General features: G+C 37.0%; 1 protein-coding gene across 4 annotated transcripts in view; it reads right to left on the minus strand.

Annotated features, from left to right (window-relative positions):
- The window catches only part of Gria3 (glutamate ionotropic receptor AMPA type subunit 3), a 288,699-nt gene that overhangs the window by 60,523 nt on the left and 216,150 nt on the right, over window positions 1-12,026 (minus strand). For all 4 annotated transcript variants that reach the window (XM_070039784.1, XM_070039786.1, XM_070039785.1 and 1 more), the window contains exon 11: window positions 11,264-11,640. In XM_070039784.1, the coding sequence (XP_069895885.1) occupies window positions 11,264-11,640 (377 nt within the window). The remainder of the gene's footprint in view (window positions 1-11,263; window positions 11,641-12,026) is intronic.

The raw sequence follows: 12,026 nt of genomic DNA on the forward strand, positions 1-12,026 counted from the left end.
AGTTATATCATTGGTGGGGTTTGTCCTTGAGGAGACTCCACCCTTCCTCTCCCCTCTTTCCATACCCAGTCAACTTGTAAGGTGAACAGGCCTCCTCTGCCATGCACTGTCATTGTGATGTACCACAGGCCCAAAACAACAGGGAAAAGTGACCACGGACTGAAACTTCTGAAACTGTAAGCCAAAGCAAATCTTTCCTTTTTATAAGTTGTTAACCTCAGGTATTTTTTCACAGTGAGTCACAGCTATCAGAACAGGTTTCACAACAAGATTTTCACAGGAAAAATCTCTCCTTTTTAAACCCATCTCCTGCTTCCTTATGATGAATTAACTTATTGAATTCTCTTTCTGTGAGCTTTACTGAGCAACTTTCAGAAAACTACTCTTATTTCCTTTAAGGAGAGTGGTTCTTAGCCTGGGTTGCACATTAGATTCACCTGATATCCTAAAAAAAAATCCTGCTCAAGTACACCAAAAATCCATTAAACCAGAACCTGGAAGGCAGCATCCAGATATTTGTATTAATTTATTTTGGAATTAGTATACAGAAGTCTGTATTTTTTTTTAAGTGTTCACTAGGCAGCTTAAAATATCTAGCTAATCTAAAGAACCACTGCTATGAAGGGATGCCATCAAAGAAATAAAACCTTTCCACTTTTTAATTTTTTTAAAAATTTTTTAATTTAATTTTTTTATTGTGAAAATACCATACAGAGGGGTGATAATTACATGGACAAGGTAATGAGTACATTTCTTATCAAGCATTGTTGCCTCCTCCTCTGTTAAACCTTCCCACTCTTAAAAAGGACTGTTTAGGTACCAATAAATGAGCACGATTACTTCGAATTCATTAATTTTTTTGTCAGTTGTGGGGCTTGAACTCATGGCTTGAACATTTTTGCTCAAGGCTAGTGCTCTACCACTTTAAGTCAAATCATACCTTCCAACGTTATTAAATTTAATAAAGAGATTAACATTATGTTATTATGAATAAAGGAGCTAGATTATTGTAAATATCATTTTCATATAAATGTATATACATATGACTAGTGGGTATCAGTATATCAAAATGGTTGCATTTTACAAATTAAGCCTTAGCCAGTGAGGGCAGGCCTCAAACGAGGTAGGAAACTATTTACCAAATAGAGTTTGAAAGGCACCAAAAAGACTTTCACTTCCCTATCCCATCCCCAAATAAAGAAACACATTTTCCTGCCCCACTATAGAATTTACAGCTGAAATTACCCTCTAAAAGGCCTTGATTAGAATGTAGCAAACACATTACAGTACTGATTTTTATACAATTAGTAGGGAATGGAACTGAAGATGAATCACTTTTAATAGAGGAGGAATTTTGTTTTTCAGTGTTACTGTACATTGGCATTACCTGGAGTGTTATACCATATGCATATGGTATACTCAAATTCAGAATATGTGAAAGCCCAAGAATCTCTACTGCTTAAGTATCACAGGTGATTTCTGCTGCAAGTGGAAGGCAGACTAAACTGCAAAACACTGTTGTTCATCAGTAATTAACCAACTCTACCTATGCAACAGTATCATCTGTGGAACTTAGTCAAGGCAAATAAAACAAAACAATGAAAGTCCCCCAAATACTTGCCCATGCTGGATCCCAGACAAGTTAAATCAAAATGATAGGGGCTGGGTCTCAGCAGCAGCATTTCATAAAACTTCAGGCACAGCTAGGGTTGTGAGTTATGGTTTACATCATGAATGTAATTCAAATTATATGAGTGTGAGAGATTAGGGGGCCAGTGTGAGAAAAATTCATTCTCAATGATGGTGGAGGGTCTGGATTTAGGAGAAATCATGTCCTTTACAATTTTGCTGAAGGTCAGTTTGGTCTGCAGAAGTAAAAATCACTTCCCCAGGTTTTTTATAAAACATTCTGACACCATCCCTAGAATAGTTCTACTGTGTGACAAAACTCCATCTTGGCTAGGTTATGTTCAGTCATGCCCACAGAAATCTCACAGAAAGAGGACTCATTCTTCCATAAAGTAAAGAATGTGTAGGAGCCTGGCATATCTCCAAGCTCTATGGGAAGAGTACAGTTCTGGCCTGAGAGCTGAGAAATCAAGCTCTTGTATGTACTACTATTTTACCAGTATGAAGCAAATTCAAATTCCTGTTTCCCAAGATAACCTTTTTCAGCCACTGGGAAGTTCAATTGTTTTAGGTACTGAACTCGGATTAAATAATTTTGGTAAATGTTTAGATGAACAGCAGTATTTATTGGTTAATAACAAACCTACTTCATTATTTTTAAGTCTACAATTCCTGTTGGTCCCTAAATGCCTAAAACAACTATTATTTATTTCACAAACATATCATTTCTGGGCTTTTTGGGTGTGAAAATCTTCTTTGCAGCACATTTTTTTTCTAACTAATAGAACTACCCTCAGGATGTCATCTAGGAACATTTCTTTTTTAATTAGAACAGGTAAAAACATGTGAACGAATCAGAAAAAAATCAATAACACTTTCCAATGCTAAAACTAGGGATAACAGCATAGCATTTCAATTAAGAATTTATACTTTTCATAGTCTTTCATTTTTTACCAAATAAAAGTTAAAAAGTTTATTGTGAACTTACTTGACTCTAGAAATAATGTGGCTGCATGAACGATTAATGCTTCAACATTCATAATAGTAGGGTAATAAAATGACAATAATAGCCAACTTTGTATGTGCCCCCACACATTCTAGTTTCTTTATATATGCCAACTTTTACAATCTCCATCTCTAGGGGATTAGTGCTGTTTTAGAGACAAGCAAACTGAGGTCTTTTAGAGATAAAGAGATGGAAGAACAAATGAGAAATAAAGAAGAACCCCTATATTTACATGCTATGAAAGAATTACCTAGATTATTTTTCTTTTGGCCAATCATAGGGCTTGAACTCAGTTCCTGGGCGCTGTCCCTGAGATTTTCTGCTTAAGGTTACCACTTTACTGCTTTGAGACACAGCTCCATTTCTTGTTTTCTGGTAGTTAATTCACAATAAATGTCTCATGGACTGTCCTTCCTGGGCTGGCTTTAAACTGTGATCATCAGATCTCAGCCTCCTGAGTAGCTAGGATTAGAGGTGTGAGCCACCAGCAACTGGCATAATCAGTACAGAATGTTCAGAAAGTTCAGAATGGTATGTATATTAGAGCAGGTACAATTTTCTACAAAATATAGTTACAGGAAAACCAAATATGCTTGGATGACATTATCTGTTGTTCATTTGGAATGGAACTAAGAATGTTGTTCTTGTGTGGAAAGATAAGGTTTTGCTGAGACCATAGTAAAAAGTGACATTGGAGTAATTCCAAAAATCAGGAGTTTGGTGTGGAAAGAGGTATATTCCGCTGCAGTGAATACTAATGGTAGTTTCTGTATCATCTTCTTGAAATGTGGAGAAAAATACAGTAATTTATGGAAATTACATTGTTCCATTTTATTGAGGCTAATGGACTGTGGCTGTGTCTCTCTGATCTAAAATCAAGCCTGCACATCATCATCTGATTATTTTGGCCAGTTTCATACTGACTCAGATTATCATGTGGTTGATCTGCATGACTCAGCTGAGATTGGTTGTTGACATGACCGAAAATAAACCTAAATATAAAAGTCCTTTTGGTGACCTCTTGTCTGTCAGGATGTTGAATTGACAATTATGTAGATAATATCATGCGATACAGTCAGCCTTCTACATCCTCAGGTTCCACATCAACAGATCCAATCAGATGAGGATTGAAAATATTTGGAAAACAATTGCATCTGTATTGAACTTGTACAAACCTCTTGTCCTTATTTCCTAAACATTGATTTGCTTAGCATTGGCACTGTAGTCCATATTATAGTCAATCTAGAGATGATTTTAAGTATATGGGAGGATGTGCAGAGGTTATATGCAAATACTATGTCATTTAATATAAGGGACTTGAGTATGTACAGGTTTGGGTCTGCAAGGGTTCCTGGAAACTGTCTTCTCCCATACCAAGGATTTATTATACTGATAGGCCTGGGTGTGTGTGTGAATATCCACATAGAAGTGTATAATACATTTTACAAACCTCAACAAATAAGTTCTGTGGGATGGGAATACTTGCACTCAACATTATCCCCTTAAGAGTAGATTTGACAAAATATGTGGTACAACTTCCACCACCTTGTTCCTCCCAGGCCCCTGCTTTTGGCATGAACACTTAAATCTTTTTACTGAGAAAAGTTCCAGTGGACTCACAGGGAAGAAGCTCCACAGGCATTTTTACATTTCCCTTTTCTCATTAGAGAAACTACAGCCACTTAAACCTACATTTTACATGGAGGCTACATAAAAAATGACTGATGGGTCAACCCCATCACATTATATAAAGGATCTATTAAAACAAGATAAGACTTTATAGTTGAGTTAAAAAGACCTGTCATTTTCCAGTACCTTTCCTTCCATTAATGCAGCTTCAAAATATTTAACATTCATTTCAAACAGTTTTGTTGCACAAGACAGATTTCAAGGTTAGCATAATAAAATGACTGTAAAATGCTGCACACTTAATGTTTATAAAATCCATTATAAGAAGTATATCATTCCTTTTGAAAAAATGCAAGTGAAGTCCTTCTGTTAATGAAAGTAAATTAGCAGCTACAAGACATGTATATCAAATAATATACAGTATTCTTGTTATCTGTAATCATAAGAAACTCAAGTTCCTGAGTTAATAATAAAATGTATTTTATGATATCTGAAATGATAATAAAAATGAGCTATGTGCTAAAACCTTCATCCTGTAAGTAAATTTTGTCATCTGCACATTACTAGCTTTGTGAGATGAAGACCTGGAAGTACAAAGTGCTTCTTCTTTGTACAGACTCTTTATCATTCCTATTTCTCTCTTCTTTTTCTAGAGCATGCATCATTTCTATATTCCATTCAATGTTATGTCTGGGAGAGAATTTGACAAAAGGTGTAGCATCAATCTTTGGCTCTTACAGTCTTCTGTGATAGGAATAAGTAACCATGTCTCAAAGACTAAAAACTTCATCTTTCATCCAGAAAACTCATGAAATAGTTGTAATAAAAATCCTGCTATTACATCATTAATTTATTGCCACATTCAGACTGCTTTGAGGGTGAACTTGCAGTAGGACAAAGACAGTGGTGATGCATTAGTAGAGGAAAAGCTATTGCTTACAATGGAGAAAAAAGGCTGTTGTCTTTGATCCCATTCAGTTTATACCCTTCATGTCATTCATTATTCTGTACATACTTTGTGTTTTAGAAGAGGATTCACATATGGAGGATCCATGTCCAATCCGGACAGATTCCTCTGCCTACTACACCAAGTCACTTGATACCTTGAAAAGTTAATAGAAAAGTGAAACCACTGGATTACATAGTAATCAGGTTCAAGTTGATACGTTCTTTACATTTTTCTTTTCTGTGATTCTTCCAAACTGTTTATCTTCAATTTGGCTAGCCCTCAGATGTCCCTGCAGCATCACAGAAAGTCAGTAGGGGGAGTGTTTGTCTGAACTTGGATTCTGAACTACTTATGTGTTCTACCAAATTTTACAAAGGAAATAAACTTTCAATACACTTGCAATCTTTTGTCAAAAACAATATATTATAGCATAATCGGAGCCCCTAACAAAGGTAGACCATGAGGCTATTTTTTTCTTTTTCTTTTTTTTTCTCATCAGAGGCCTAAAATTTTGTACTGACTAGCGTTTTAGTTGTATTCCTAAGATTTGAGTTTGGGGGAACTAATTACAATATTAACCACTGGTAATGATTAAATTAGGAAGATTTCATTAAGTCAATTTAAAAACAACAAGTAACATTTATTGAGCTTTTATATGCCAGGCACTGTGTTTTACACTTTGCAGATGAGGAAGTGAGATTAGACAAAATTTAGTAATTTGACCAAGTTATAAAACTGCTAAAAGGATTATGAATATAGTAAAGCTAACTTGAGTACTAATACTTAACCAGTATGCTTTCTCCATCTATCCATCTTCCCATCTCCCACCCAGGGGAAGAGAATTAAACTGAATCTATTCATGCCTTGTGCATATAGATATAATCTTGGATTATTACATTGATTATCCCTTTGACTCAGCCTCCAGCTTCATGTAGAACAAAATATTTCAATCTGAACAATTACAGTAGTTCAAATACAAAACCCAGTATTGATGTGGACTCATTCAATAACTTTATTTGATGGCAGTGGAATGATGCCAGAATTTTTTTTCATGATGTCATATTGCAGTAAACACATGCCCAATAGCATTTTTTTTTGCTAGTCCTGGGACTTGAATTCAGGGCCTGGGTTCTGTCCCTGAGCTGCTTTTTTGTTTTTTTGGGTCTGGTCATAGGGCCTGAACTCTGGGCCTGGGCGCTGTCCCTCACCTCTTCAGCTCAAGGCTAGCACTCTATCATTTGAGCCACAGTACCACTTCTGGCTTTTTTTTCTTCTGCTTATGTGGTGCTGCTGAGGAATCGAACCCAGGGCCTCATGCATGCAAGGCAAGAGCTCTACCACTGAGCCACCTTCCCAGCCACCTGAGCTGCTTTTGTTCAAGGCTAGTGCTCTACTACTTGAACCACAGGTCCACATCTGGCCTCTTTTTGATAGTTTATTAGAGGTAAGAGTCTCACAGACTTTTCTGCCCTGGCTGGCTTTGAACTGCAATCTTCAGATTTCAGCCTCCTGAGTAGTCAGGATAACAGGCATGAGCCACCAGTGGCCAGCTCAACAGCATTTTGAATGCTCACTGCATAACCTTTCTTTAACAACCGGGACAAAGGCAGACTTGCTTCTGGCTTTGAGAGTGGAAAAAATTTTTGGACCTGATCATGAGAAAGAGTGGAGCAAACAGTACCAATCTGCACCTTCAGGCTGGTTGCACAAAGCAGTGGGTGGTCATACAGTTAATTCTACTGCTGGCTCTGGTTCCATCATGTAATCTCTCTGGGTATCACTTTAGTATGTAATATGAGAAAAACAGCATGAACTGGAAAGAGCAAGGGTTTTGAAGTGGGAGCTAGGTTCAAATTTTGGACCTACTATTAACAGCACCACTGAGAAATAACTTACATTACTTTAATTTAAAAATAAGTACAATGCCCACACTGCAGTGGTATGCTTAGGATTAATGTCCATGTGATAGTTCAGGTAAAGTGCCATACACAGTGAGAGCTCAGTAAAACTTGTTATCACCTTGTCCCTGACAAATGGTAGCAGTTGAATTAATTCCCTTTTGGAACCTCCTTCTGCTCTAACAGTTGTTAATTCTACTTAAAATGCAATCTCTTATAATTCCTTGAATTGCTTCAATTTTAAGAAAAGTCAGAGTTCACAATAAATGCTCACATTCTGGGCTTTTTGGAAATGTTTGTATTGAAAGTGTGGCCATTAGACAAAAATAAAGTATAATGCTAATGTTTGCAGCCAAGGCAACCACAAATTTCAGGGTGCAACTATGTCATTAGCAGAGATTTCTCAATCTGTTAGTAGAGAAAGACATTACAGTGGGTTTGACTGTTATACAATTGAGTGCAAAAATATAATCAATAGAGCTCTCAAGACAAGGAAAACATGTTTCTTTCTTACTGGCATATGATAAATATGCTAAGAAGTGTAACATTTTATTAAAAGCTTAAATATGTAATTTTTGGAAGGACACAAAAGAGACTATCAGATAAGGCATCACCCATGTGGTAGAAAACATAGAGCTCATGATGGTAATAATTTATCAATCAAAAGCTCAATAAGGATAATACTTGTTACACTAGACAAATGATATTCTGAAAGGCTGTGGTTCTTATAGCTGGATTGAGTTTGTGACCAGCATTGAAATAAAATTGAACAGAATAGAAAATATCAAAGTACATGGCACAATGTAAGAGTAATGTTTGGTAGCCTGGTGGGGATATCACAAATGTAGTTTTGAAAATTCACTTACAGAAACCCATAAAATCTCCAGTCTTATTCACTCTAGCATTGTCTCAACACAGATAATCAGTCATGTTAAAAAAATCTCAATTATGGCATCATTCAGAAACTAGTCTCTTAAAGTGAACATCCCAGAAATGAAAAAAGAAACAAGCAAGCTAAATGATATCTCAAAATAATACATATTTTGAGCACATAAAAAATAAGTATTTCGAGAATATGACCAAGCAGATTGATGATTGCAAAAAGGTGATCTGGATAAATGAGGCATACCCCATATAGGCAATTCTAAAAATCTGCCAAAGATGGATATCAGTGAATAGTATTGTAAAACTTCATTGTAAATATTGGGTGCTCTGAGTTGATAATCACAAAAAGATATAAAAATAGGGTAGAAACCTTCTGAGTTCTTATATTTTAAGCAAGTACTCTACCACTGGAGCAAAGTCCCTAGCGGCTTTTACATTCTAAGTAAAAAAGTCCCTGTATCTTTGTACCCTAATGGTCTTTAGTTAGTATTTGGATTAATGCTCTATTTTAACTAAAACGTTGTGTGTGTGTGTGTGTGTGTGTGTGTGTGTGTGTGTGTGTTTGTGTGCGCGCGTGCGCGCGTGCGCGCGCACGTGTGCGCACATGTGCATGTACATATGTTTGTGCTGGTATTGGAGCTTGAACTCAGGGCCTGGATACTGTCTCTTAGCTTTTTTGCTCAAGACTAGTGCTTTACCACAGGAGCCACAGTTCCATTTCTAGTTTTTTGGTGATTAATTGGAGCTGAGAGTCTCATGGACTTTCCTGCCTGGGCTGGCTTGGAACTGTGATCTTCAGATCTCACCCTTCTGTGTAGCTGGGAGAGAGCCACAGGTCTCAGGTCCTGTTTTTTTAAATAGAAAGTTTTACTTTTTATTCTTATTAATATGTTATATTTTATGATTGCAAATCCACTACCATTTGTGCTTTTGTAAGTTAAAATGTTAAGTTGATGAGGTTCAGGATCTTCACATTCAATATTTTCTAGTTCTGAGACTTTAACTCGAGGCTTACACATGGAGGCACTCACTGATCTACCTCCTGAATCATACTCAATATCCTCAACAGCTTTACTAAAGTAAATTTGCGTTCTATAAAATTTACTTCAGTAAGTGATGTTAGTATAGTATTTGTAATCAAGCTTTGGAGCATTTTGATCACTCCAAGACATTCTTTCTTTTCTTTTTTGGATGGTTGAGGGGCTTGGGCACTGTCCCTGAGCTCTTCAGCTCAAGGCTAGTACTCTACCACTTGAGCCACAGCATCACTTCTGGTTTTCTGGTGGTTAATTGGATATAAAAGTCTCAGTGAACTTTACAACTTGAGGGTGGGGAGGAGTAGTTGTTGAGATGGGAGGGAAGGGATAGTAGGGAAAAAATAAAGGAGGAGGCAACAATGCTCAACAGGAAATGTACTTATTACCTTGCTTATGTAACTGTAACCCCACTGTACAGTATTCTTACAATAAAAAAATGTACAAAAAAAGAAAAAAATGTCTCAGTGAGTTTCCTGCCCAGACTGGCTTTGAACCGTGATCCTCAGATCTCAGCCTCCTGAGTAGCTAGGATTACAGGTGCCCAGCTCCAAAGACATTCTTTAATGCTCATTTGGAGCTGACCCTGGCAGGCCTAGGACTGAGAAAGCTGGTGAGGTATTTGTGCTAGTGAGGCTTCACACACAAAATTTGTGGGTGTGTCAAAATCTCTTTAATAAATACAAATAACATTTGGTGCAACATTTAAAAAATCAATATGAGCCAGGGGTCAGTGGTTCATACCTGTAGTCCTAGTTACTCAGGAGGCTGAGATCTGAGGATACTGGTTCAAAGCCAGGCTGGGCAGAAAAGTTCATGAGCCTCTTATCTCCAATTAACCACCCTCCAAAAAAAATGAGGGACATCACCCACATCCTGAGTTCAAGCCTCAGGACTGGCACCAAAATAAATAAAAATGGATATGAAAATATCTATTATGAGAAATTTAAAAATAAATACCAAATTTAAAATAAATGCCATATACGATCCCTATCCCCATACATGCTCTACTTGCTCTCACTTACCTCATCCTACTCCTGGCCTTACCATCCCCTTTTTCTCTTAAAACTTGGGCTCCTCATAAGTATTGTCTATTTTAAACAAACAGAATAAAACCAAAGGGGATATTAAAGAAACAGTATTATTATTTCTGTGTTCAATATGAATACTCTATTCAGTCTAATATCATATCTATTTCATCCTATGTTTTATTTTATTTTTGATAACATATAATTTCAGCTAGGTAATTTTGATAGAATACTGCAATGGTTAGTTCTAGGCAGTCTAAAAGAAAAAAGGAGATGTCTCTGAAAGGGAAATTTAGGGAGATTTTAAAGAAGAACTCTATCTCCTGTCACATTTCATTTAGATTCAAACCATGGACAAATGAACAACTGTTTAGCTTAGTTAATGGAGAAACCATTTCTTTCTTTCTTTTTTTTTTTTTTTTTGGTCCGTTGTGGGGATTGAACTCTGGGCCTGGTTGCTGTCCCTGAGCTCTTCAGCTCAAGACTAGCACTCTACCCCTTGAGCTACAGTGCCACTTCTGGTTTTCTGGTGGTTAATTGGAGATAAGAGTCTCATGGACTTTCCTGCCTGGGCTGGCTTTGAATCATGATCCTCAGATCTCAGCTTCCTGAGTAGTTTGGATTATAGGCGTGAGCCACTGGCACCCCTCTAAACGACTTGTTTTTTATTTTCTTCTTCTTTTTTTTTCTCGGTTGTGGTGCCTGAACTCTGGGCCTGGGCACTGTCCCTCCGCTCTTCAGCTCAAGGCTAGCACTCTACCACTTGAGCCACAGTGCCACTTCCTGTTTTTTCTGCTTATGTGGTACTGAGGAATCGAACCCAGGGCCTCATGCATGCAAGGCAAGCACTCTACCACGGAGATACCCTCCCAGCCTGATAAAACATTTCTTATCTGTTCAAGATTTAATATTCGCTTTCTCTGGATATTTTTAATATTAGCTGAAAACATTGCTTTTATCTATAGTCCATGTATTTTCTATAATGTATATGAACATACAATATAAATGCATGAAAGATATTCAGTGCAACACCAGTGACACATTCACTTCCTGAATGTAAGTAAACAAGATGGCTTGATGATAATGTGTAATAGGATGGAATGTTAAATGGAAGAAATCTGGAATTGAGATGGATGAAAACCAGATGCACAGGTGTGGAGTATGTCTATAAATGCAAGGAGGCACTGTGTTACATGGAAACAAACCTTGGAGAAATATCACATCCTTGTTGCATAAAGGCACCCAAGGAAAACCAAAGACTGTTAAATATTCCAAATTCATTTGGAGGGTCAGGAGGGCTTTGTGGGTCGCGAGGTTCTTCATTGTTGTCTTCCAAGTGCCATTCATAAGGGCTGAATCTGCTGACTAGGAAAAGAACTACGCTGACTCCAATATAAGCAAAGACAATGCACATCCAGATTTCATAAGCCAAAGGATCCAGAAATGAGAATACGCCTGGTTTTGACTTTTGAGGCTTCTTTATCATGATGGAAATGCCCAGGCTCATAAATGGCTTTGAAAAATCTATGACTTCTTCACGGACCAATGTTATAGTGAGTGGAGCAACAGCTATATCAGCTCTCTGAAAAAAAAATGCATATATGACTTTTAGAGACAATATTTCAATCAATCATTTGTCATATAATATACTTCTCTGGTGGCAACATAACATCTAAATATACAAGAGAAATGGTGGAATCCGTTCAGGTGCCAAGAACTGAAAGATAAAGAAAATATGATATATATGTATATATATCTATATATATACTATAGAATATTACTCAGCCTATTACTACTATTTAACCCTTGTTTTCTTAATTTTTATGCTTTTATGTCTTGTATACCTCACTTTTCTGACAATTTCTATGAAGAAAGCATAACGGCCCGTACTAATTTTATTTGCCTCCTTCCCAGCAGGTGGTGTGACTCAGGGCCCCAGTTTAATTCTTGGGTGTTTGTTATCAAGTG

Source organism: Dipodomys merriami, unplaced genomic scaffold, assembly GCF_024711535.1.
Source record: "Dipodomys merriami isolate MVZ:Mamm:240054 unplaced genomic scaffold, mDipMer1.0.p SCAF_3, whole genome shotgun sequence".
NCBI classification, from domain to species: domain Eukaryota; kingdom Metazoa; phylum Chordata; class Mammalia; order Rodentia; family Heteromyidae; genus Dipodomys; species Dipodomys merriami.